This window comes from Myotis davidii, unplaced genomic scaffold (assembly GCF_000327345.1).
Source record: "Myotis davidii unplaced genomic scaffold, ASM32734v1 scaffold560, whole genome shotgun sequence".
In the NCBI taxonomy this organism is placed as follows: domain Eukaryota; kingdom Metazoa; phylum Chordata; class Mammalia; order Chiroptera; family Vespertilionidae; genus Myotis; species Myotis davidii.
In genome coordinates, this window is record NW_006294418.1 from 2,286,254 (window position 1) to 2,313,933 (window position 27,680).

Below are 27,680 nucleotides of genomic sequence, written 5' to 3' on the forward strand. Positions count from 1 at the left end.
GCCCACACACACAGCCAGTACATGTGATGCACACTGGCAATTTAAAAATGAACATTGACTTACACAGGGCAATTAAATATTAAAACATTTTGTATTTTAATTTTATAATACTATATTATATATACTATTTTGATATGTAATTTTTTGCAGTAATGTAATTACTACAAGAATCTTTCTTCAAATTATTTCCTTTCAAATGTGCACAAATCCATGCACTGGGCCACTAGTAACATATAATATTCCACCATGTTGATGGGACTGTAACACACTAATCCAGTCTACACTCCTCTTTTATTTGATTTTTAAATTGATTCCAGTTTTATACTAAAATAGTTATAATTGCTGCAAACCTCCTAATACTTGTCAATTTTTCTTTTATATTTTCTTTAGGTAAATGCTAACCCTGCATTACTTGATTAAATCAAATGACCATTTTATTTAAAAATATGCCTATTATGTATGATTATATTTCTTGCCCAAGGAGTCTATATTTTTTTTGTAACTGCCAACAAAATGTTCAGTTTGATCATAACCTTAAAAATGTGTAACTTTATCCCATTGATAATTTAGTAAATATTAAATTATTATTACACTAGAGGCCTGGTGCATGAAATTCATCATGGAGGGGGTTCCCCTCAGCCCAGCCTGCACCCTTTCCAATCTGGGACCCCTCGAGGGATGTCCGACTGGGGATCGGGCCTAAACCAGCAGTCGGACATCCTGCTCACAATCCAGGACTGCTGGCTCCTAACTGCTCGCCTGCCTGCAAGCCTGATCACCCTCTAACCCAGGGGTGGGCAAACTTTTTGACTTGAGGGCGACAGTGGGTTCTTAAACTGGACTGGAGGGCCGGAACAAAAGCATGGATGGAGTGTTTGTGTGAACTAATATAAATTCAAAGTAAACATCATTACATAAAAGGGTACGGTCTAACCCCCTTGCCGGCCTGGTCACCCCACACAGCCTGCTGCTCAGTCATTTGGTCCTCCCTAACTAACCCTCCTGCCAGCCTGGTTGCCCCATGCAGCCTGGTGTTCAGTCGTTTGGTCATCTCTCCCTAACCCCCCTGCCCGTCTGGTCGCCCCACGCAGCCTGTTCGGTCATCCATTCAGTTGTTTCGGATGTGATTGCCTCTGGCTCTTTATATATAGAGAGATTATAACCGTAATTGTTATAATTTGTATTTTCTATGTAAAATTTTGTTTGATAACTTTTTACCCATTTATCAAGGTACTTTAATATATGTTTATACATCTTGAGGAGTTAGTAAATAATATTAATAAACTAGAGGCCTGATGCATGAAATTCATGCAAAAGTTGGCCTTCCTTCCTCCGGCTGCAGGCACCAGCTTCTCTCTGGCACCCAGGACCCAGGCTTCCCTCGGAGCCCGAGATTTGTCTGGAAGGTCTTCCGAAAGGATGTCTAGTCTAATTAGCATATTACGCTTTTATTATTATTGGTACTTACCTGTCAAGCACTTGGCTAAATGTTTTACCAGTAATACTGAAATAATACTCTAAGATAGGCTGTATTATTATTTTCAATTTTACAAGTAGAGAAACTTGGTCACTTGTATTAACCTCTCCTTTTTTCCAAACTTTATTGTACAAAAGATTAGTGTAAGATTTTAGCCTCACCCTCTGTTTGAAATAGGTTAGTTTTTTCCCTCTTGGTAGAAGCCTTTTGAGTCCAGGGAGTGAAAAACCATTCTTTTATTTTGTATCATCGACAGTACCCAGGGCTTCAATTGCCACTTAGCAACTTTATTTTATTAATATTTATAAAGTTTTTTACTCAGAAATCCATAATAATGTCATCCACGTCATGTACTGTGTCCTTGTTTTGTTCCTCTTCCTCCCCATGTTTCTTTCTTTAGCTTCCTTCTTTCATATATTTCTCTTTCTAAGAAAAGTTTGACCTATTTCTGAATATGAGCAAGAGTGGGTACAGGGAAGGAGGACACTTTGGCTATATGTTACATTCATAAAGGACCATAGATTTAGCCTTATTTTGAAATGAAGTTCCACAAATTTCCCCAGTGATCACAGACAGGATTGAAAGCCTAAAGCATTCATCATTCAACTTTAATTTTTAATTGTATACATTGAAAATATGGTTTAGTTTTTCTGATGAAGATTAGGGCTTCCTTCCTTTGGGGCCTCCAGATCCCAAATGAGAAGGAGCACCAGCCTCTCTGAAGCTCTGAGACAATAGTGAAAAGTTACTTTCAATCCTTTAATTTACAAAAGGCACCTGGCAGCATGTACACTCTCTCAGTGCCCTTGTCTCTCCCTCTGCACTCTCCCTTCATGCCTGCCCCTTCGTTGTCTCATTGTCTTATTCGTAGCTCTGCACATCTAGTCACATGTCCCTTCTCCCTCTGATCTTCAGATAGGTCTGAGAAGTGCATGTGTGTGTGTGTGTGTGCGCGCGCACACACACATTGGGTGGGGAGGTGGGCAGAGGAGGGCGGTGGGAAGAAGTGGAATAAAGGTGGTGCAGGGTTATGTCCCCTGGTGCCATTTTCACCCCAGGGCCCATTGCTATTAGACCTTTTGTTTGTTTCTTCTTATTTCTTTTTTTTTAAACCATTGTTCCTAAGAATAGACTTCCTTTAGAATGTGATATGAAAGTGCACTTCTGACTTATTTTTCTTTAGCACTTTCTGCTCGGGATCCCAGTAATTCACCCCAGGCTGAGCCCGTCTTTCTTTTTGCGTGCAGTAATGAGGACTAAAAGGAAGGTTTGGAGACCACATCATGTGGAAATAAACTTGTGAAAGGTTGCTTTGGTTTTATGATTTTCTTCATCTGCTCCGTTATAATTTCCAACATCTGATAGCTCTTTGAATATGTAAAGCTTTTCTGTTTCTTGCAGTACTGGTAGAGACGTGTATATTTATACCTCCATGTCTATTTGACCCTCCTTTTAGACATGACAAGTTATAAGAGGCTTAAAAAATGGGAAGGAAGAATTAAGTTTCTAACGCACCAGTTTGAGAACGTGTCAGAACATTTAACAGTATCTGAGTGATTTTGTGGTAAATTAGCCAGGGACACTAGAGTAAATTACTTTCACTCCCTCCCCGGGTGCGAACTCAAGTCAAATCCAGTGTGACCATGTCAGCTAACAAAGGCAGGCAGCCGAAAGAAGGTCTGAAATTTACCAAGAAATCTCAGATATTTTCTTCTGCATTTTGGTTAGCCACCCTTTCATTATCCAAGGAGGCATAAGAGAGGTGAGTGTAGGATTAAAGTTTAATGCTGGAGCAAATGACTGTGTAAAACTTGGAGCTCGAGCTGACATTCTTATAACCATAATGAGTAGTTTAAGGGGCATTCTCCATCAAGGGCTCCTCAGATAAGCAGTTACAAAGTTGCTGTTATTATGTGCTGCCATCCGGTGTCCATGTTGTAGAATGCAGAGTTTTAAGCCGAGCTGATGCCTTATAGAGTTTTGTTATTTTTTGTTTTGTTTTGTTTTTTGTTCTTTTCTTTTGTTTGTTTGTGTTTATGTTTGTGTTTTTCTTTTTGTTTTTCCACCTTCACAACTCACAATTTGTTTTAAGAAAGCCCTTTAAGTGTCTCACTAATTGCATAAATCAGTCTTTATTTGAATGTAGTTCCTCTTCCTAATTGTGGTAAGCACCTTGACCCCTTAGATGCGATTTGTTTTTGTACAAAAAAAAAAAAAATAAAGTAAATGCCTGCAATTCTTGTATCTGTTTCCTGCACTGAGTCACTACCCTCAATATCAATGCCTCACATGACTGATACCCTGTAAATTTGTGGGGAGACAGGCTCACCTATTCCTAGGCCTCTGACTTAATGAAGTGGGATAGTTCTTGAGCTTTGGGTCTTACTTAATCTTTAAGTCCATCCAAGTGTTTTTTTTTTTATTTTCCTTGTGGGAAATAAAAAAAAAAGTGTTCTCTTATTTAAGATGAGACATTAATTGGCTCCAACCAGTGAATACATTTACCTCGTGGCCATCATGAGGAGGTAGGAATAAACGGGCTTGCAATTCATCATTCCAGGACAGCCCAGGTCAGGCTATAAAGTGACCTTTCTCCAAAAATAAAGACATTCAACTAGTGACAACAGTTCTGTATCTTCCTTTCTCAGAGCCTTTTGTGATGCTCTGCATACCTGTGCCTTATAGGACTAAGGAAGAGTTGCATGCAACCTGCTCTAGAGACAGCTGATGCAGTAGAATGAACATAGCCTTGAAGGTCCAGGAGATGTGGCCTCAATCCCACATTTATGATTTCTGTGCCCTTGAGTAGTCTGCAGCCTTACTAAGCTTTAGTTTCCTCACCTGTAAAATGGGTGTATTACCCACTTCCCAATGTTGTTTGGAGAATTTATTTGTTTCCATGTTTATTCCCCATCTCCTCTGAGTTACAGGTAGACTTCTTAAGGTCTGTCTTATTTGCCTTTATATATTCAGTCCTGGAACTGTGTCTGTCATGTGATAGGTGCTCAGTAGATACTTGTAATTAGCTTAGAAATTAAATTAGTTGATGCATATAAAATACCAGATCATCTGATTGACACAAGTCCAAAAAGTCAGGCAGACCTCTAGGAAGCTTAGGTATTGGCACTAGAATTATAAATTAGCCAAAATATACTAAACCAGAAGTGTTAAATCTTTTTTTTTAATGCTAGGCATGACATATCAAAACCCTAGGGAACTAAGAAACAGAAACAGGAAATGCAGGAGATAAGTGCTTTAGTAGTCTTTGTTAATGAATAACAGCAAACACAGAGCAGGAAAAATCTAGATGTGTGACCTTCCTGAAATATATATTTTTTTTACTAAAAAACTTTCAGCAGGCACCTACTAAATGTCAGATTCTGTATCCAGAAGCGGAGAAGCCCTAACAGGTTAGGGATGACGTCTCTTTGGGGGAACTAGGAGAGTAGAGGGTCTAATGTTCCATCCTGAAAACGGCTTCATCCTCAAAAGGTCTATTTTGAGAGTTTCATTAGATGGTGCTAGAGTCACCTGTCCTGGCTAAGCTTACTTTTTGAACAAACAGTCACCTATAAGGATTTCATTGCATACAGAAAGCATGAAAGAAAGGTTCAAGTCAAAGCAAAACGTTGCCAAATGACACTTTTCACACTCTCTCCAGAGCTGACAACGCATTCAAAAGGCTCAGTGTGTTAGAGTAATGAGGTTAAGAAGCTCTTCCACTAATACTCTGAGAACTACAGCAACACAGTGAGCCAAACCTATCAGATGGACAAACCTCTCCGATGGACAGGACAGATACTGTAAGGATGATGGCCAAGTCTCTAGAGTACTTTGTTCAGCAGTGGGAGGTTCCAATTTAAGTCATCCGGTAAAAGTTGGTCCCATGAAGTGAACTCTCAGCCACTTCCTAGCCTGATGCTCCCTACTGAGTGTGGGTGAGTCTGCACATCACAGAATAATCACATAGCAGGACTGAGACTCAGGTGCCCTCATTAGCAGCACGCCTCTGTTTCTGGATTCTTAGGAAGAGTTGAAGGGTTCCTCATGTGACTCTTAAGCCAGTGCAACTTCTAAGAGAAGGAAAGAGCTTGGGAGTGTCTGGCCTTTGCCCAAACTTCTAATTAGCATCAGGTAAAATCGTTTATAAGAGAGCACGGATGGCTTATCTCTTGTTACAGGTTATACACAATAGCTTTTATGATTGGAGAACTTTGGCTAAAACTGTGACAAAATCTCACATTGACAGTCTCCTTACCCAAGATTGTGCTGCTTAATCCTTAAAAAATGACAGTATAAATTAGTGAACAGATTAGAGTACAGGTTTTGGAGTCAGAGAAACTGGGTTTGACTCTGAAATTAAAATGCATGGCTTTAAGTTACCTAAACTCTCAGAACCACGTTTTCCATATTAGTACCTTTGACATCTATTTTGTGAAGCTAAACTTCCACTAGACAATCAAACTTATGCTAAGTACTCAAAATATGATTTGTGCTAATTATTTTTAAAGCAACTATGAAAAAATGAAATTAATTTGGGACATCTAAAAGGTTTACAACATCATTTTCTTCTTCCTTATGAAACAAAATTATTTTAAGCCAATTGGGAACATCTTTACTCCTAATCTATTGCTGTTGAGGCATTATTTGCAGTTGATAAATTCAAAACAAAATAGCACTGTATGCAAAGTGTCAGGACCATGCCTATTACTAAGGCTTCAAAACCTGCATTTCTTACCCTCTTTGGCTTGTTCTTCAGATTTCCCTAATGGAACATTTCAAGGCAGTTCGAAGTTCTAGTGTAGAACCACGAGATAATTGAATTTCATGCAACTTTGATTCTAACCAGTCCCAGCTCCAAGTTTAAGAAAGGGAAGAATAATGCCAATAAATCCTATAAATGATCAACATCTGAAGCAGATTCAAATGAAAACTATTTATCCAGGACTTGCTACAGACAGGAAGCACATACGACATAGTCTGATCACATGCAGTCAAAATTAGGGGTGGAAATAATAGATGCCCAGTCTAGACCAGCAGTCTTTCCAATGTTTCCCTCTTGTCTATCTGTGGCCCCCCTAATATTATGGGGCCAACTAATATGACCTCATGAAGAGAAGGCTAAGGCTGCTCTAATTCACTTGCTGCTACCTAAAAGGACAAATGGGCACTAGGGTGAAGGGGAGAAAAGGCCTACGTGTTTGTTTTTTCTGTTTGTCCCCCCAGCATCTTTATTATCATTTGATTGAAAAAGTGACTATTCATTTGCAGAAAAGTAGATCTAAGAACATAGTGTTCATATTTGTAAGTTGGAAAATACACATTGTTTGTTTCTGTTTGTCATGTTATTTTTTTTAACGTGATGATATATTAGTAAGATAGCTTCAGGCATGTAAGAGCATCCTAATCTTATAAATATTAACTTGATTGAGTCAAAGTTGTCCTTTCAATCAAGCCCCTAGATCTTAAGGGAGAAGTGGAAATAAATTACACAAAGATCCTGACTGGTCATTTAAAACATATTTTTGTGTAGTTTTCTGTCGACCTGAATAAAGTCTTTCTGTAAACTTCTTTTTTAAACCACTTTTGTAAAATGAAGTCAGCTACTTTGAAATGAGTGTTAAACTAAAGCAAATTACAGTAATATGATATACTGGGTAGAAACTTATTTTGATAAACACCAAGAAATACAAAGGAAAATTAAAAGCTGTGATTTTACCACCTGAATTAACTGTTGTTATATCCAGCTTTTCCCCCATGCCTGAGTTTAATCATTGACTCAGTAAATCCCCACTTAGTATCTACTTGTCCAAGGCACTATGCTAGGCACTTGGGAATGTTTCTGTAAAGATGAAATACTTTTTATCATTTTGGGGGCTTTTTAAAAACAAGGAGATAGAAATGACATGTATAAAAACTAGTTTTTAATTTGTCATAAATACTATGTGAGGAAGTTATAGAAGGCACATTGGAGGATGTGATATTCAAACTCCCAATGAATAAGAATTAATAAGAAGAAGAGGCTGGGATGTGTGAGGACACTCTTAGGTAAATAGCATGGTGTTATAAATTGCATATTGTATTATGGTCTGCATTAAAATCCTCTCATGTCAATATTCTTCTATAGGAGGGGTGGGGAATCTTTTTTTCTGCCAAGGGCCATTTGGATATTTATAACATCATTTGCTTAATATAATTAACTTAATGTAAATTTATGTTGCTATGAAAAAAGCTCCTAGATTTATTGAATTTTGAGTCCCGCCTGTGGTTGCCTTGGCAGAGCCAGATGAAATGATTCCGGGGGCCTCATACAGCCTTCAGGCCAGACATTCCCCACCCCTATTCTGCAGCATAAGGATCCTTATTCCGTTATAGGAATCTGTCATGTGCAGCTTAAATACCAATCTTTTCTTTTTTGATACTTCAGTTATAGAATTAAGAAATAATGATCCAATTCATTCTTGTGCACACAACCTTAACAACTTGTGAGATGATCTCTGTAGGATACATTTAAATTCATAAGAATGGACTTGTTTACTCAAAACATATACACATTTTTAAAGACTATTATAAAACATATTGCCTAATTCATCCAGAAAAGATGTGATAGTTTATACTCCCACCAAAATTGTATGGGAGAATACATTTCTCCACATGTTCAAGAACCCTTGGTCTTATTCCTTCAAATTTTTGCCAATTTGATTGGCAAAGAGGTAAAAAAGCATTTCACTCTTTTTATTTGCATTTCTTTGATTTCTAGTGAAATTCAACATTAAAAATATTTTGAATTAGGCAGCGACACATTAGCTGTTTAGTTTTTAAGACTCAGAAATATATTAAATCAATGATGAGAAGTAACAATGAAAGAAGGTGTTCTGATTCCTATTTTTACTTTGCTATATTTGGCTTGCTGGAGGAACAATTTTATGGAGCGGGTGTTATAGGGAACATGGATACATTAAAACTGGATTTTCAGTGGTTGAAAAGAATTTGGGGAGGATATATGAATTGAGAAACTTTTACTATAAATGCCACGATCTTTAAAAATTACAGAATGTCCTTATATTCTCTAAATTCCATACCACTTATCAACTGTAATAAAGAAAATACTTTTAGGAATTCTAGTTAAAAATATAGCCTCTAATTAATCCAAATGTTGTTCATACTGTATCCTATCTAATACAGGGGTAATATGCAAATTGACCAGCACTCCAACACACAAGATGGCCGCCCCCATGTGGACAAAAGATGGCCGGCAGGGGAGGGCTGTTAGGAACAATCGGGCCGACAGGGGAGTGGTTGGGGGTGATCACACTGGTAGGGGAGTGGTTGGGGGGTGATCAGGCTGGCAGGCAGAAGCAGTTGGGAGCCAGCAGTCCCGGATTGTGAGAGGGATGTCTGACTGCTGGTTTAGGCCTGATCCCTAAACCGGCAGTTGGACATCCCCCGAGGGGTCCCAGATTGGAGAGGGTGCAGGCTGGGCTGAAGGACAACCCCAGATTGGAGGGTGCAGGCTAGGCTGAGGGACTCACACACACACACACACACACACACACCCTTGCATGACTTTCATGCACCGGGCTTCTAGTCTATGATTAATTTCTTTAAATGATAATGCTTTTTTCCTTTATTTTTCCCCAAGGAAAAACTGGTCTACTTCCTGGATTGTCCTTTCAAGTCGAAAAATTGAATTTTACAAAGAATCCAAGCAACAGGCTCTGCCTAATATGGTGGGTAGTTTTCTGTTTCTATTGTTCATCTTTACAGAAACACCGTTGAATTAAACATTTGGACTTTATGCACAGCCCATGGACACGGGCAATAGGTAGTGAAGATCTGGGGGAGGTAAGGAGAGAGGGGGAAGAGGGAAGATGGGAGGTATCTGTTATACTATCAACAATAAAAAATATATTTTTAAAAAGTTTTGATTCAGCAAAAATCACACTAAAACCTCCAAGCTACCACCATCTGAAAGCAAATGGAGGAAATGGCTCAATAAACTTTTAATCAGATGAAGGGAAAATAGAACTTGGTGTCTGTTTTATTAAGTGGTGCATTTGGAGAATCATCACAAAATGAGATGAATAGTGAGCAGCTATCTGGTAATACGAAGGTAACCCTTTAAATTAAGGTGCCATTTATAAATGCTTTATTCTTATTTATGAAATGATCACTAAATGCAGCTACTTGCTCAAATAATGTATTATAAAGGGTGTTATAAAATGCATTAGTAATAAATGCTTAACGGATGAGACTATGGGAAGCTGTTGTAAAGAATATTATAAGACGTAAATCGTATTAAACCATGTATGTGCATCTTTAATACATGAATTTAAGTTGTTATCTAGCATGCTATAAAGTGCTTTACACATTAATAAATAATAATAAACTGTTTATAAATGGCACCTTAATTTAGGGTGCTACCAATGAGGAAACACTCTAAGTTAACAAAGTGATTTTTTATCTTAGTCTAGCTGGGACATTCACTATATCCCACTAACCTTTCCGAATGTATCTATGACTCCATCTAATGGAGCTAACACAATTTCTGTATCCTCTGGTTATTACAAAGTGAAATTTGTAGGGTGTCTTGATTGTACCTGGAGGAGGGCCTCACATGTGCCCGCAGAGATTTGACAGTGATAGTAAGTAGGAACAATTTTGTATTAGTTACTGGGGCAATTCAACCTCTAAACCTTGCTGCCCAAACACTAGTGCTGCCACAGGATGTAGGAGACAGTGGGCAGGCAGCGTATCTGACAGCCTCCTGATTAGGAAGGCCTGCAGGCAGGAACCCACCTGCCATACCCCATCGGCCTGATGGGCGGCAGGGAAAGGGGTGCCTGGCAGGAGTCAGCCACAATGAACTAATTTGTATTTGGCAGGTAATGAAACGATGGGAAGTTCTTTGCTTTCCAGCCACTAGTCGTGTATGCTATGTAATCCTCTTTAAATGGGAAATAGAAAATCGTTTGCTAGGAGACGTTTTTACTTAAAGGAGAAGATTTTAGTAAGAACAAAAGGTAGCATTTGGCTTGCTCCTGATAATTGCAATAGCCTTTATCCCCAAGTGGCTTGCTGATTTTGGAATCTCAGTGCAGTCCAATCTGTAAACTAATTATGAATAAATTAAAAATATATCTCAGCCCTTTGTATTTTTAATTCAAACTGCCTCAGAAAGTCGTTTTAGGGTTTTTATTTTTATTTTTTGGCCACAGTAAGATAATCTTTTTAAGAAAAATAAAGTATCCCTAAGGGCCAGGCACAAAACAGCCCCCACCCCCTCACAGGCCCTTTGTCTCCCCTTGAGTGAGTTCTAAGGGGAAGGAAGTTAGTCAGGGAGGGCGGGCGCTTGCCTAACTGAGTTGGGCTGCTGAGAGGATGATCTTTCTCCTCCCTGGTGACCAAATCCCACTGCGGCAGAGTTTAAGTGAATGTGCTGGGGAAATGGGAGTGATTTGATTCCAAGTTGAAGCATTTGGTTTATATTTATTATTTTAATCTCCTCGTATGAGAAGATAATTATCAGCTGTTTAATTTTAAAGCTCCCTTTTAGATTATGGGAAAACCTTGCAAGTCAGCTCACTAATCTCATGCCTCCAGTTCAGCCTTCGAAATTGTTGTACATTGACAATAGATTTTCCTTGAAGAAACTTGTTAACAGGTTTTGGTGGTTGTTTGGCAGTCCCTGCTTATGACTTCTGGCCCCGTTTTCAATGATCTTACGGTTTCTCCTGGGCACTCATTGTCTTCAAAGGGAATTTAGGGCAGGAACCAACTGTGCTCTGTGGTAATTGGGGAAGAGAATTACAGATTCGTGTTTGTGCTGCATGAATTGTCTTGCTAGTCAACTTCTTGGATACATTTCTAACCAAGTATTAAAGGCCTAGTGGGATAGCCCACATTTCCCAATTCCAGCCTCGGAGAAACGATACGATGATTGCCAGGCCTTGATTAAAGATGCTGTGGTTTTGTTTTGAAAGAGATTTATGCCCCAATTTCTGAATTTTTCTTGTGCCCCCTTACACATGTCCTGGTGTTGTTCATGTGCTTCTGGGGAAAAGGCTGTCCTTCCTTCCAAGGGGTCAGTAGAAATTGCCTGAGTATGTGCAGATGTGGTTTAAAAGAGTAAGTGGCATTTTAATCTTTACAGGAATGCTCTTTGAATGTTAATGCAGTGGTGAACTAAGCAACAAAGTAGCTAGGAGCAGGACTTTGATGTTCAACCACTGTGAACTCCATTCTAGTTTTGCCATTGACAGTTACCCAACTTCTCTGAGCTTTGGAATCCTCATCTCTAAAATGGGGATAGTGTTATCTGCCGGCATAATTAGTAAGGAATGGAATTAGTTAATAAAATAAAACATAGTAACCATAAAATACTTATTATGTTCTATTATAATGTAGTCTATTAAATATATGCATATATTTATGATATTCTTTAGTACATCATTTAGAAAGTTATTATAACCCAATTGTTCCCCTATGTTAGTTTTGCAATTGAACTGATTCAGACACGTACAGGAGAGAAAATCTATTAATTCAAGTTTCACCAATATGTACATCCTCCAAGAAGACAAATATATATACTCATAGGCAGCATAAAATATTGTGTCTGAGCACTGAATAATTCTGAAAATGAAGCCATCCCTCCATTCGAGGCTTTAGATGTAACCTCCTGCATGTCCATATACATTTTCCTTCATTGACTCTTCCCCTTAAGGCGTTCACATTTAATACAGCATGTCACAAAATGTTGTGCCTGATACCACAATCCACGTTCGGCAATTTTTCATTCTCACCGACATTGTTTCAGTTCATTATCAAGTCACATTTTTATTGAAAGTTGCCCTTTCCCTGAAAATAGACAGAGAATCACTTTTACTGGTGTTTGCAACTTAGACATTCTTAGGCTCTGGGTCCTCAGTCAACTCTGCAAAGGAAAGTAGGACTGACCTATTTTTTGTTTTTGACTCTGTTTGTTCTTAGTAAGGCCATTAAAGAAGAACTTACCCCCTACTGCCACTCTCACTTTTTAACAGAAAAAGGACACATAAAACACCCAGTCCCAAACCTAGGTAGGATAAAACCTCAGAATGGAAGTCTTTAGCAAGACAGAAAACTGCCCCCTTTCTGTGTTCTGTGTGCACTTATGTTGTCTCTGTGTTGTTCACCTCAGACCAGAGAAAGTTTGATGCCAACTGGCCAACACTCCAGTGAGGAGCAGCATTTGGAAACCACCAGTGTCCTTAGATCTGCATATGCCGTATGATGCAGGAAAGGGCAGTGTTCATAGTCTCATAGATTTTCATATATTCTTATTTTTAACTCACTTTAAAATTTTTAGATATTGTCATTGGGAAATAATACAGAAGCCATTTTTAGTAAACTGTATAAAACATATACAAATATTTTAAATTATTCATCAAACTTCTATATAATCACCACCCAGGTCAAGATATAGACCCCATCCACCCTAGAAGCACCACCCCTTGACATTTTTCCTTATGTCAACACAAACTCATCCATGGCCACAGGGTAAAATTGCATTTACTCACTATTTTATTACCTTTCCTTATTTTCCCACTTATATCTATGCACCTTAAAAATATAGTTTACTTTGTCTGGTTTTGAATTTCTATATATGGACTCATAGTGCATGTTTCTTTTGGTTTTTGTTTTTTTCTCTCAGTATGTCTTGTTTTTTCTTTCATTTTTTAAACCCTTCTGTATTTTTCTCTACTTCTTTGGTAGTGATGCACTTTGTTTCTGTTCTCTTAGTGGCTTACCTAGGATTATAACATTGATACTTATCAAAGGCTAAAGCTAATCAAATATTTTACCCTCTTCCAAAACATTAGCTTAAAATATGTTTAATCTACTTATGTCTTTTTAAAAATGTGTTTTTATTGATTTCAGAGAGAGGAAGGAAGTGGGAGAGATAGAAACATCAATGAGAGACAAATATCACCCCCCGCTGCACCCCCCTGCCCCCACTGGGGATTGAGTCCACAACCTTGGCACGAGCCCTGATCTAGACCAGAACTAGTGATCTTTCGGTGCAAAGGACGATGTTCAACCAACTGAGCCAGGCTATTTATCTCTTTTTAAAATGTAATTTATTCATTTTATTTTTAAAATATATTTTTATTGATTTTAGAGATGAAGGGAGGAGAGAGAGATAGAAACATCAGTGATGAGAGAGACTCATTGATCACCCTGACTGGGAATCAAACTGTGACCTCCTGGTTTGTCTGTTGGCGCTCAACCACAGAGCCATGCAGGCCTGGCTATTTTTTCTCCTACCACCATTTATTCCCCCCATACCCTCTTCCCCCTATAACACCCCACCCCCGACAATCACCACACTGTTGTACTGTTGTTTGTGACCATGAGTTCATTCTCTCTCTCTCTCTCTCTCTTCTCTCTCTCTCCCCAGTGTATATGCTTTTGCTGTTTGGTATTTTAATTTATTCTTTTTCTTCTTTTTTTTTGACACCACTAGACATTATTCTCTTTTATAGAGTCAATGTTAGTTTCCATTTGCCCAATATTTACAATGTTCTTCGCTATTTATTTCTTCCTGCATCTTAGACCTTCCTTCTAGGATCACTTTTCCTTCTGTTTAAAGTGTATTCTGAGAAATTCCTATAGTAAGGGTCTTGTGGTGACAATCTGTCTCAGTGCCTGCTTGTTTCTAAATGTCTCTATTTCTTCTTAGTCTGGAAATATATATTCTCTCTGAATATAGAATTTTCAGTGGGCAGTGGTTTTCTTTTATCACATCTAATATATCATTCCACTGTTTGTGTGTGCATATGTTTCGTTTGTTTGTTTTTGAAATTTGATGTTTGTCCTTATATTTGAGTGGACTCAATCTCATTTTTTACTGGACTCAGACTTAGAGGTCGAAACTTTCAGAGAGGACAGCTTATGTCTCATGGCAGTTTGTTCCTGACATTTTTCTTTGACCTCTTTCATTCTCTTAGCAGAAAGTTTAACATATTCTTTCGCCTCTTTCTCATTTTACACAGTGCATTGTTTCTTCAGAGCAATACAACGTTTGTGTTGCAGTACACGTGGAGTAACAAGACGCTGAATCTTGGGTCTTTGGTCTGAGGTTCCTACTGTCTTTGTATAGGGGCTTTCTCACAGCATATTGGCAGACATAGTCTTCTTTAGAGATAGAAGAGTTTGCGGATTCTGCCAGCTCTCTTGGGCCCCAGGCTTTGAGGCACAGTAGTATCAGTGAGACCAGAAATATCTTTCTACCCCTCTTTTAAACAACGAGTACATTAAAAACACCGAGATTGGCATCCGCAATGCAGTCCTGAACACTTTCTCTCTCCAGTCCACCTTGGCCTATAACAGGAGTGCCCCTTACCCAGCCGCAGACACTCTCTTCTATGGGAACCTTCTGTGCCATCCCCACTGATTCCAACCACAGAACCCTTCCATTCTTCACCCAGAGCGTCAGCAGCAACTTCTGTGGCCACACACTTCTCATAGAAGGTACAAAGTGAATATTCATCATCCACGTCAATGAGTTTCTGGCAGCCAGTGGCCAGGAAAGCAATGCTTAGTTTCATTCCTGAAGCAGCCAACTGCCTCTGAGGTGCCACGAAAAAGAGCACCACTGCTTTCTGTCATTTGTTACTATGATCAAAAGTTAACTGCTTGTCCACAGTTTCACCATGATGCATGCAGATGTAATCTCTTTTTACTAGTATTTCCCCTGCTTGGATTGTTGGGCCTCTTGAAATTATGTATAACTGCCATTAATATTTTTTAGGAAATTCCCAGGTAATATCTTTTCAAATGTAGCTTATTTTATATTCTCTCTCTTTTATTTTCTTTTAAGCCTTAGTTAAACTTATGTTGTTTGCTCACTCTGTTCTCAAGATGTTTTACATTCTTCTTTTTTCTATGTTTGTCTTTCTGAACTGAAATTTCCAAATAATTTATCTTGCTTTATATTCTAATTAATTAATTAATTCAGTTTCCCTTTGTGATAAACATTGTTTTCATTTCAATTATTGTAATTTTCATTTCTAAAATTTACTTTGTCATTTGTTATAGTTGTTTCCTACAAGTATAACACAAATCTTTTTTTTTTTTTTTCAATTGGGAAGCAGTGTTTTATATTCTGTCCTGTGATTCTAACATCAGAAGTTGTGGTCTCTTTCTGCTGGTTCTCACCCATATTACTTTGTTTCCTTTATGTCTGGTCATCTTTGCCTGTGTGCTAATCATTGTTATTGAAATATCATGGGAGATTCTCTGAGGCCTAGAATAAATATGTCCTATTCCAGACCATTTTGCATTTTTCTCAAGGGGTTTGGGACACTCCCAGTGATTGATTAGCTCAATCTAGGTTAACAGTTTAAACCTCTTACGTTATCCTATATAATAAAAGCCTAATATGCTAAGTGTCCGGTCATCCATTCAGCTAATCAAAGTGCAATATGCTAATGATATGCTAAGGCCACTCAACTGCTTGCTAGGATGTACACTGACCACCAGGGGTCAGACAGTTGACTGGATGACCAGTTGCTATGATGTGCACTGACCACCAGGAGACAGATGCTCTGACTGGTAGGCTAGCTTGCTGTTGGAGTCTGGCTGATCAGGACTGAGTGAGACGGGCCAGACATGCCCTGGAGCCTTCCTGTGGTCCTTCCCCGGCTGGCCAACCTGCGTCCCTCCCTGGCCCCAATCATGCACTGATGGGGTCCCTCTTCCGGGACTGCTCCCTCTTGCAATCCAGGACCCCTCAGGGAATGTTGGAAAGCCAGTTTCAGCCTGATCCTGCAGGCCAGGCTGAGGGAACCCACTGGTACACAAATTCATGCACTGGGCCTCTAGTATGTACATAATAGGACGGCTACAGCTGTGCTATAATTTCTGAGACAGAATTAGTCTTTACTCTTTGTTTTTTTCTTCTATTACATTACTCATCTACAAAGGCAGTCTTCTTTATAATCCCTTGGGATTGGAGAAAAGCAACACATCTAATATTGGTTCTTTATCATTTAAAAAATATGTTTAAAGTTATTTCAGAGTGAGGAAGGGAGATGGAGAGGGAGAGAGAAATAGAAACATTAGTGATGAGAAAGAATTATCAATTGGCTGCCTCCTGCATGCTCCTGACCTGGGATCTAGCCCACAGTCCAGGCAAGTGCCCTGGCATGGAATTGAACCCTTGACCTGGTTCATAGGTGGATGTTCAACCATTGAGCCACACCTGCTTGCCAGGCAGTTATTTTATCTTTTCCAAAGACTCTCAGGCAGTACTTTTTCCATTATTCTGTAAGCTCAATTGACCTAAATTCAAATGTAGAATATAAACAGACTAGAAGTCTGGTGCACAAAAATTGTGCACTCGGGAGGAGGTGGTCCCACAGCCCAGGCTATACCCTCTCACAGTCCGGGAGCCCTCAGGGGATGTCTGCAGGGAGTGGGCCTAAGCTGCAGTTTGGCTTCCCTCTATGGGAGGTGACTTGGTAGGCTGTTCAGGGGAGGGCACTGGCTGGCAAGTGGCCCACCTACCCCCAGTTGCCCCTCCACTGCCACTGGTTGTCATTCCCCCCCATTCGCCATCCCCTCTCTCTGCCCTCTGGCATGCACCTTGGTGGGCCTGGTGCCACCTGCTTGCCGTCCGCCCCCCCTCCCCGTTGTTCCACTGTTTGGTCAATTTGCATATCACCCTTTTATTATATAGGATGCCCTCAGGCAAAGGGCAGTATGTTCACTTGATATGCACTTTTTCTCTCTGGGTTTAGAATCCCACCTCCAAAAATTATTTTCAGTTCTACTTCCACTATCTTTTCAGCCTTTTGTTCTTTTCGGGGTGGGGTGGGGGGGGATATGGTGAAAATACATTCCCTCCTTCTCCAAAGAAGCTTGATATTGTAGATGGATACAAATTAAACTAAAATGATATGAAATTATATGAATGATAAGGAAAGGAGACAAGAGTGTACTGTTTTGGATAGGATAGTCTGGAAAGACCTCTTTAAATTGATATTTGAGCAGAGCTGAATGAAAATGGAGGAAGCTTTGGAGGAATCCAAGAGAAGGATGGTCCAGGCAGAACAGCAAGTTAGAAAAGTCCAGAAACTTAATGTGCTTGGCGTTTGGGAAAGAAGGGAGAAAGCCAGGGTGCTTAGAACACAGTGAGCCTGGGTGAAAAGATTGTGGGAAAATCAGCCCTTTGTTCTTTAAGATAATTTTAAAAAAACCCAGCATTTTTCATTGTTTTTAGTTGGAGAGTTGATCCAGATAACATAGTTTCTCATTACAGTTTACCTCACTTTCATTTAAATATGCAGTTGGTTAATCAAGTTTGTGCTATTTATATAAGCCTGGTAGGAAAAGGCTTCATAAGAATATGTATTGAAATCCTACAATGAACAGCTTGCTCGTTAGGGCTACATATAAGGCACAGAGATATAATCAAGAATAATCAAGATACTGTCTTTGCTTTATAGCATCTCTGCCAAAAAAAAATAGGTTGAGATGAAATAAGAAACATAGAAGAGGTGTTGTTGTTTTCTGTTTGTTTGTTTTTTGAGATTTAAAGGAGAGAGAGCTCACATCTGTGAACATTTGAATTGGGCCTTGAAGGATGATTATAATTTCAATATGAGGATTTGTAGGCAGGGAATTTCAGTGGAGTAAGAAATATGAACAATGTCATGAAAGAGAATGGGCAAGGCCTGTGTGCTAAAAAGAGGAATACTTTTTTTTTTCCAGTTTCGTTGGAAGATTGACTAAAAGAAAAGGACTGAGACAAGTGCTATGGGCTGAGATTTGCTAGGGACAAACCTTTAATAAGGTGTATTTAGTCCCCAGACATCTTCACCCTGTAATAATCTATCATAGCTATTCCTTCTTTAAAAACGTGTTTTTATTGATTTTAGAGAGAGAGAGAGGAAGGGAGAAGAATAGAGAAATAGAAACATTGATGAGAGAGAAATATTAATCTGCTGCCCCATACTGGGGATCAAGTCTGCAACCCTGGTTCATGGGTCAACACTAAACCATTGAGCCACACTGGTTAGGCATAGATTTTATTATTTTAACAAATATATATTTGAACAGAAGTTTGACTAGGTATTATGTGTCCAGGCCTATCATGAGGAAAAGTCAAAGAGGAAGTCGATTAATCGAGGATCAAGGCTTCCTCTCATTTAGACCAAGAGCAAAACTGTTGCTCAGAAGCCCCTTCAGTGTTATTTGTTTCATCTGGTGCTAGAGAAGTCCTAAAGAAACAAAAGTTGTCAATTTGATGTATCCTCTGAGGCCTTTACTCACACATCCTGCGTTTTTCAGGTACATGTACCTATTTTAGTATCAGTGGAGTATGTCCAAGGCTCCAGCACTTCCTTTGCAACTTGCCTCCTAATTACCTGCTGTACTTTGAGAATTTAGAGCTTGTTTGATATGGAGTAGACACCTGATTCAAGCCGTAGGATATGACAAAAAACTCATTCCTGGTTAAAAAACAAACCTCATAAGAACAAAACAAAACAAAAAAACACCCATTGATTGATTACTTCATGAAGCTCTGTAATTTAGCGCATCCACTAATTTATCTATTCTATGAACAATTAACTCCTAACAGGTGTCCCACAATGTGGTTTTAAATCCTAGAGAGATATCTAGATGAATAATATATGATTTCTGCTCACATGTGCAGTGCTGCACCCTACTAAAATAAACACATTGTGCAAAGTACATTTCTAGTTTAAGAAATGTCTCCACACCCACCAAAACAGACCAAATGCACCTTATTCTCAGCAATCAACTGTTTCTGTTTCATTTATCACAGAGTACTCTCAGAAAACTTAGTGTCGCTTTTAACATAAATTCAAAAGCACTATAGACATTAAAGGGAATACTTATCACCTAAAATTGTAAGGTTCTGAAGTCAGTATGTTCAATATGAAGCCCACATGTTAATTTTGTATGTAACTTTTTTGTGTGTGCTACTTTTATGTTTTTTACTTTATATCATGCTATTACTTTTAGTCAGGGGCCAATACTGGCAAATTTTACTTCATGTGACAGAAAACTTTTTAAGGCATTTAATAAAGCCAATAATAATAATAATAATAATAATAGCAATAATAATAATAGATTAATATCAAAGGTCTCATTAAAACATTTTGTTTGCTGTTTTAATATTATTTACTTCCAATCAAAATAATAAGCACAATCATTAATTAAATAATGTAATACATCTAGTGCTCATTCACTGTAGTATGTCTTTAATAACAAAATGGACTTATTTATGGGAGTAAAATGATGAGATTTAGCAAAAAGATGAAAATAGTTTCCATCAGAAAGCTATTCATGAATTATTGAGTGGTCTGTGCAAAATGAATCTGAAATGATTCTATCTTTGTAAAGCGAGTGTTGAGCCCTTATTCAGATCCCTGCTGAAAAAGACCTTAAAAAATGGAAGGGCAAACAATAGATCTACCAACCTTAGCCTAATGAAGGCATTTTAAATCTCTCTTTAATATTTTAATTCTCATAATGATAGTGCTCTGGCAAAGTCAGCTTGGTTATCATTGGGCAGTTTATTACAATAGCCATAGTTTGCCCTATTATATGGTCTCAACATACATTTAAAAATTAGAAAAGCATAATAGTTGAAAATCTAGAAGACGGTGGAGATGTAAAACAAGTAAGAAGAAAAATAAATTAAATTCTAGTATTTTATGTACATAAACTTGGTAAGGAGAAAAATGAAATCAAGTGATCAATATCACTATAAATGAAGCCATGTTCTCTGGTTATACTTTTCTCAGGATTTGGCCATTAACCACAATAAATTTTGTATCTTATGTAATTTTTAATAACCACAAAAATCTATGAAATTGATAAGATGCTTTATAAATGGATAATAGCTTACTGTCCAATAAACCTCACCTTGGGCTCTCTCAGAAAACTATTTTAATTATGAAGCTTGACTCTCTGTGGTTTATCATTTTGGTCAATGCAATGCATCTGATTTAGTGCTTGCATTTCTCTAAGATAAAAGACTTTTACTCCACATTGCACTTCTTAATTTACTGAATATGTGTAGTTGGTCTTTCTTAAAAATTCTCTACTAAGTTGAGATGTGCTCAGAAGCAGTATATCTCATTAGGGAGAAATAGGGGTTTCTAAGTCAGAACACCTGCGTGAGGAATCACAGCTTCACATTGTATTTGTGGCTACAATCCTTGGAGATCCTGACTGCGGTTTGGGGTTAATAAGAGTAACTACATCTTATAGCTATTTTGAGGTTATATGAGAAAATTGATGTAACATACTTTGCAAATAGCAAAAGATAATAAAACTTAATTATATTTACTATTATTAATGTTATTACTATGTGAAGCAATAGAGTAAGTATAGTGATTAAGACAACAGACTTTGGAACCAGATAAAATTTGAGATTCAAATAGCGAAACTGCCACTTAATGGCAGTATATTTAAAATCTCTGTCCTAGTTTTTTGTTTTGTTTTGTTGCTTGTTTGTTGTTTGTTTGTTTTAACAATAAAATAAAGATTTTTCAGGTAGCAGAACACTACCTGCTGTACAAATACAATCCAAAATTTTTGCAAAACCTCATTTTTACCAATACTGCAGGAGAGCTATTCATCTCTGTTGCAAGGAAAGTAACAATTGTCTCAGCCCCGATTCCTTTGAAAACAAAGCCTGAATTGAGTATCCATGATTTATTTGGGAGGCCTGAATCCAGGCACAAAGGGTGCAGTAAAAAGGAAGAGAGGCAGGAAATGTTGGGAAATAGTAGAGGGGATGTGCTACCATGATGGCTACTACTCTACAGAGAGTCTCAGACACGGGATATTGAGCAGGGGCAGAGGAAGAAGGTTTTATCCGCTATGTTTCTTCCTGCTCCCTTTTGGTTAAAGTTTATCATCTGGTCTTCACTTCCTGTGTCCTATGGACTCTGGGAACCCCCTTGGATGGCTACTCAGAAAGTCAGAACCTACACTCTGTAAATAGGCATTTATTTCATCTGATCTGGAAGTGGTTGGGAAGTCAAATCCTGTCTGCACTTTGACAGCCAGAAGGGAGGGCTTAGCATTCCAAGGGAGTGACTGACTGGCAGTCTTCAGGAAGTGGGACCACATGGGTCCAATCAGGACTGGTCATCTAGAGGGACAGCTGAGGCGGACAGGGTAGAATAGGATCTAGGGAAGGACTCTGAGGGGGCACCTGAGGCATCAACAATGTGCCCAGGCTACTTACTGTGCAGAATTAAATAGGTCTTTATGCACCGTAAATGTAAGACAATAGTAGACTGACTAGAAACTATTGTATTTATTCTAGCAAGTTTTTGATTCAGCAGTAAAATCAATAGGTGCTTATTACTTGAAAAGGAGAGAATACTTTCTCCTTAAAACAAACAAACAAATAATCCAAACACATAATATTCCAGTGCCCCAAATCACTAACCAAGATTTGCTTTTATGAAAATCTGGGTTGGTTTGGCCTTGTAATGTACTGAGAAATTTTACTGTAGAAACAATCTCAGTTATTATTAAACTCATTTATATTCATATACATAAAACCCACATCTTACCCTCAAAGTATCCTCTTCTATCTTGACAGTGGATATACTTTAGACATTAATAAGATCAGGTATCCATTCAGCACTATTTCCTAAATCATTTTTCCCAAATGAAAATTTATAAGTGAGTTTTCTCCTCCTCCATGAATGATTTTCCAGAATCAAAACCAGTTATGTGCTAAAACTTAATTCCTCTAAATAGATTTTGTGTTTCATGTTTCAAACTGATAAGGACAATCTGAGTCTATATTCTGGAATAGCAATTAATCCAAAATAAAAAATGGTAGCTAATATCCTGTTTCATAAAATTTGAGCCTTGTCTTTTTTTTAACTGCATCTAATAATAATGGTGTGACAATGAGTGGCCCAGTGATTTGTTGTCCACACACATATACAATCTTCATCCTGGAAAATACCATCAAGTGAAAGAGCATCTGGCCTTTTATATTTTCTTAATATACATTAAAAAGCCCCAAATATCCCATAGAGAAAAATGGGAACTTTAGTCCCAAAGGTTTAATCTAAGTCAGAGAAAAATACATTATTATAGAGAGAATACCCTGTCAGCTATTATTGGGATATGATAAAGATGGACTAAGAGAATAATAAAAATCAGAAATGGACAAGACCTAGGATCAATTTTTAATGACTTCACATTGTTCCCACAATGAGGTTTCTATGTTTTATTGTCCAAAAGCAGTAACTTTTAAATAATTCTATTTAAATATTTTTAAATGAGTCATTTATATTTTTTTTACCCCAGAAGAAATGTGCACTCTTAGGTTTAAATCCATATCTAGTCAAATTTTAAAAAGTATATTTTTATAATGATGTACAATATGATCCACTGGCGTCATGTAGTTCATTAGCAGAGTTTTTCTTGTGTTTTATATTTTATTGCTGTAGAATCAGAAATATGTTTTTTTTTATTAAAGGATTCTTTAATTTCAAGCTTCTTGAATAAAATCTTGTTGGTCTTCCAAATAAATTCTGTGACTCTTGTGAATAACTTATTTCAATGTTTGATAATGCTTACAAACTAAAAATGTTTCCTTATAATAAAGCCTACTCCCTAAAGTTGTTCGTGCCTGGGTCTTCCTGCATTAGCTTTATAAAAATCAATTACTGATCAGGATTTTTTTAATGTAGTCCTCTATTTTCTTACTTTAGTTTTTTTTTCTTTTTGAAGCAAATATGTATTTATCTGCTTGAGTATTATTCAAGCCACTTTACCTTTTTCTGGAACACTTTTAAATTCACCCCAAATCTCTATCATTTGCTTTGATTGTCCTGTATAAGATCAATTCCTATTAAAGGTCAGTATAAATTGGAATATTGTACTTTTACTTCTTATGTATTTCTCATTTTTGAGCTACCACTCCGGGATGTATTATTTAGTTTTACTTATTAATACATTGGAATGAATCTGGAAGTGTCCCATTGTAATATCCATGATGTTCATAAATTTATTCAATAGTTAACAAATATCTGTTGAGTGCTTATTTTGGCCACTTTGCTAGATTTGGGGAAAATAAAGAAGTATTATAAGATAAACCCAGATTGTTCTCTGGTTGTATAGATGTGGGAAAGAGACACACCAAAAGTAGTTATAATGTGTAGGTAACAAAAATAATTGTAACAAAGTGTGTTTCAGAGTAGGGGAAATGCTTGGAAGGAGTGAGCAACTGCACCTATACAGACAAAGGAGAGCTTCATGGCAATTACACTGGAATTAAACTGTAAAAATGAGCAGGAGTGGAGCAAATGGCAAACAAGGAAAGTGGATTGAAGAAAGATAAATGTGTTTCGGATAAAAAGCATGCATATGCACTCATATCACCAGTGTATAAAGTAGTGAAAGCATCTTGCAGTTTGGGAACTGCCATGAATTTAGCATAGTTGGTGTTTAGAAGAATGAGGGAATGAATGGAATGGAGTAGAATGTTTGGGGGATGATGAAAAGGTGCCTATATGCCCTCCTAAGGCATTTATACGTTATTCCGTTTTCCAGAAGAAATAGGGTGAGATTTATGGTTTTAAAAAAATTGAATTATTTCAGAGGGAACAGCAAGCAGAAGAACTCAGATGAGAAAAAAAAAAGAGCTCAAATGAGGTTGAGGTCCTGGGATGACAAAGATGGACACAGTTCTGGAATTCAGGCTTTGTACCTTTTGCTGTGGATGGTGAGAGAAGGGAGGATTCAGAAAGTGAAGAAAGTGAAATGGAAAAAGGGATGACTAACCACGCGAGCAAGAAAAGGGGGCAAGTCTGAAAAGAAGACAGTGATTTCACTGACGTGTCTGTGCTATAGCCTAGTGGCAGTGTTGACCTTATACAAATGGACAACCAAGTATTTATTCAGAAAAATGGGTTTAGTTGGGAAAAACAAAGAATTGCAATTTGGAACATGCATTCTAATGGTGAACCACATACAAGTCCAAAAAAAAAAAAAATCAAAGGAGAGGGAAGTTTTGTTATGGACTTGGGAGGGGCTATTGTAAACAAATAGTTTGTTTAAGGAAACAAAGTTTGAAGTATAGTGACTTTTCTTTTTATTTTTAAATTATTATTTTTATTTTTAATTACAGTTGGCATTTAGTATCATTTTGTATTAGTTTCAGGTGTACAGCATAGTGGTCAATTATATAATTTACAAAATTTTGTCCTGATAATTCTGGTACCATACATAGTTATTATAAAATTATTGACTATATTCCCTATGCTTTACTTTACATACCTCTTTTGTAACTGTTTTGTAACTACCAGTTTGTACCACATAATCCCTTCACATTTTCATCCAGCCCTTCAATCCTCTTCCCATTTGGCTACCCTCAGTTTATTCTTTCTATCTGTGAGTCTGTTTCTGTTTTGTTTGCTTATTTTGTTCTTTGGATTCCACATATAAGTGATATATGGTGTTTGTCTTTCTCTGTCTGACCCATTTCACTTTGCATAAGTCCATCCAGGCTGTCACAAATGGTAAGTGTAATGACTTTTCATTGGCTGAGCTGTTACTGGACAAGGAGGATTCTTTTCTTCCTCCTGCTGGAGATGCAAGACGAGTCTCTTCCTGTTGGGGTCAGTTGTGTGCATTGAGTGACACCTGTGAGAGTTCTCCCTTCTAGCCTCCTGACTCCATTTTAAATGAATTTTCTGTTTATTAATTTTCCCAGTACTTAGTTAGAAAATATAGTTCTGCCACATAAGAAGGAGCTGAGGTTCCTTAAGAAGAACGCTTAAGGGGTCAACATGTTATAAGTAATGGATCAGACACAGGCAAATCTAAAACCCATAGGAAGTGTGTAGACTATGAGGAATAATGAAGGCCTAGAATAGTAAGCCAAGGGTTATCAACACTTACAAGTCAGTGAAAACAACAACAACAATAATAACAACAGAGAAGGAAGGGGATAAAGGGTGAAAGAAGAATCTGGAAGAAGATGCCTGATAGGTCCAAGGGGCATACAACTCCCAGCCAGGTTAGAATGTGTTTTCTTTATTGAGAACAAAGCAGTCAAGGTTGAAAGAGCATGATCAATATTTCTTATAACTATAGCTAGTCTCCAATATTCTATTTGTGCCCTTAACAGAATAAGATGGTATAGAGTTAGGAACTAGAAGGAAAAACACACACACACAAAAAACAAAGAAAAGCTTGTGCCAAAGGAGCATCATTTCCTCTGAGACAAAACAGGACATGTCTGTGAGTTGTCTATGCAATGGACAGCACTGACAGGCCCAATCATTTTAATGTTTGCATAGGCCACTGTTATCCCAAGCATGGGAGTTCATTAGATAGGTGGACCAGAGTCACAGACCCACATTCATAATTCTGGGAGCCAAGAGGGAGAATGAGAAATGATAGCAGAACAAGGAAATAAGAAACGTGAACTTTGATGTTTGGACTTAAAAAGGGCATAAAGGGAGTTAGTAGGAGGAAAGGGTAGCTATAGGAAAGAGCCCATGGATGTGTTGTGATTAGGAACTTGGGTCTTGGAGTCAGAAAAAAGTGAATACATGCCTCAGCTCAGACACTGATTAAGTGTGGGAGCTTATGTAAGGCACTTACCCACTCCCTGCTTGAGTTTCTTCACATGTAAGTTAAGGCAATAATAACTTCACATTGTTGTAAAGAATGCATGAGAAATTGATATAAAACTTTCAGAGGGCAAGACGTATAGGAATTTATCAAAGTTTATTTTGGTTGTTTTTTTCATTTTGATCACACAGGCTAACCAGGAAAGTGGGAAGAATTGTGAGTGTTCTAACACCAGGGCTGACCTCTGTGAATTAGGGGGAAATTTGATGGGCTAATTTGAAAGAGAGAACAGTGTCATGAGACTGTGACCAGGAACACCTAAGAAGTTTGCCAAGTTTCATGACATTAGACTTGGCAGTGATTTCATGGATAAGTTAAATGTCCTTATCATCATAATAAAAAAAAGTTTTAAGTAAAGTCAGAAGCCTATTTGAAGAAAGCAGTCATTATTTGTAATGTTATTATACTGAGTAGCCAAAAGTTATTTTTCCAGAATTAGGGAGCACAAGGAATATTGTATAACAATAAAAAGTGAATGAAAGAGAGGACTGGATCATTGAATGCAGAACAGACACAGACTGACAGACTGACACTGATGGGGAGAGAGGCTGATGTGGCAGCTGAATCAGGGACATAGGCCTGAATGTGAAAGGAAGTGAAACCAGGAAAAGCCTGAGAGTCTGGGAGAATGCACCAAGGTCTGCTGCTTCAGTAATATCAAAAGCAACATAATAGGATGGGAGTAAGGAAAACTCAGAAAGCGGAATTCGTTAGATGAGAAGCTGATAGAAGATTGTTCAAGTGGAGAGCAGGTGAAGCAGTGAGCTCATGAAGAATATAAGGATGGAGCAAGGTCCTGAAAGAGCACCAGGAGGGGACAGAGTTTGGATTGAGATACACCCAATGTAGAGTGGCTGGTACCTTGTCACATGATAGATATGCAATAAATGATTATTGAGTGATTCTGGGAAATCGTAGGTTTAATCCATATGAGTCCATTAAGCTGGTTATTACTTTTCCAAATCACAAAGCAAAAAGTGTTTGACCATTAAACCAAATAGAAATTTTAATTGTTGTCAAATAGGGAATTTTAAGGCACCCAAACCTTCCTTTGAAAGCACAAAAGCTAGCTGCATTTTGGTATTTTTCCTTCATTCATGAGTTCGTCAAATGTTCATTGAACAACAACTATGTGCCAGGCACTGTTCCATACATTGGGGAAAATAGTGGAGGAAAAGGCAAAGGAGGCCCTGGCTCCTGGAGTTTGATTCCAGTGGGAGAACAGACAGCATATAAAAATATACGTGTTAATTTCAGCGAGGAGGAGGGCTGTGGTGAAATTGAAACAAGTTGTGAGATAGAGAGTAATCAGGAGTGCTGAAATGCTACTCTTCTACATGGCAGAGAAGACCTCTGACAAGGTGACATTTGGTTGGGATCTGATGGAGAAGAGTCAGCCATGTGAAGATTGGGAGGTATTCCAGGTAAAGCGGTGGGAAGATCTTCTCATGGGGAGATTAAATTTAACAGAGAAGGAGAGAAACCACATCAATATGTCTGTATTATAGTA

The 27,680-nt window shown here is 37.9% G+C and overlaps 1 protein-coding gene and 1 pseudogene across 1 annotated transcript in view; one reads left to right on the top strand and one right to left on the bottom strand.

Moving 5' to 3' along the window:
• ARHGAP15 (Rho GTPase activating protein 15) overlaps window positions 1-27,680 on the top strand; it is a 701,147-nt gene that overhangs the window by 119,621 nt on the left and 553,846 nt on the right. Inside the window, exon 5 of the mRNA XM_015567142.1 lies at window positions 9,120-9,207. Coding sequence (XP_015422628.1) covers window positions 9,120-9,207 — 88 coding nt within the window. The remainder of the gene's footprint in view (window positions 1-9,119; window positions 9,208-27,680) is intronic.
• LOC102763701 lies at window positions 14,322-15,333 on the bottom strand (annotated as a pseudogene).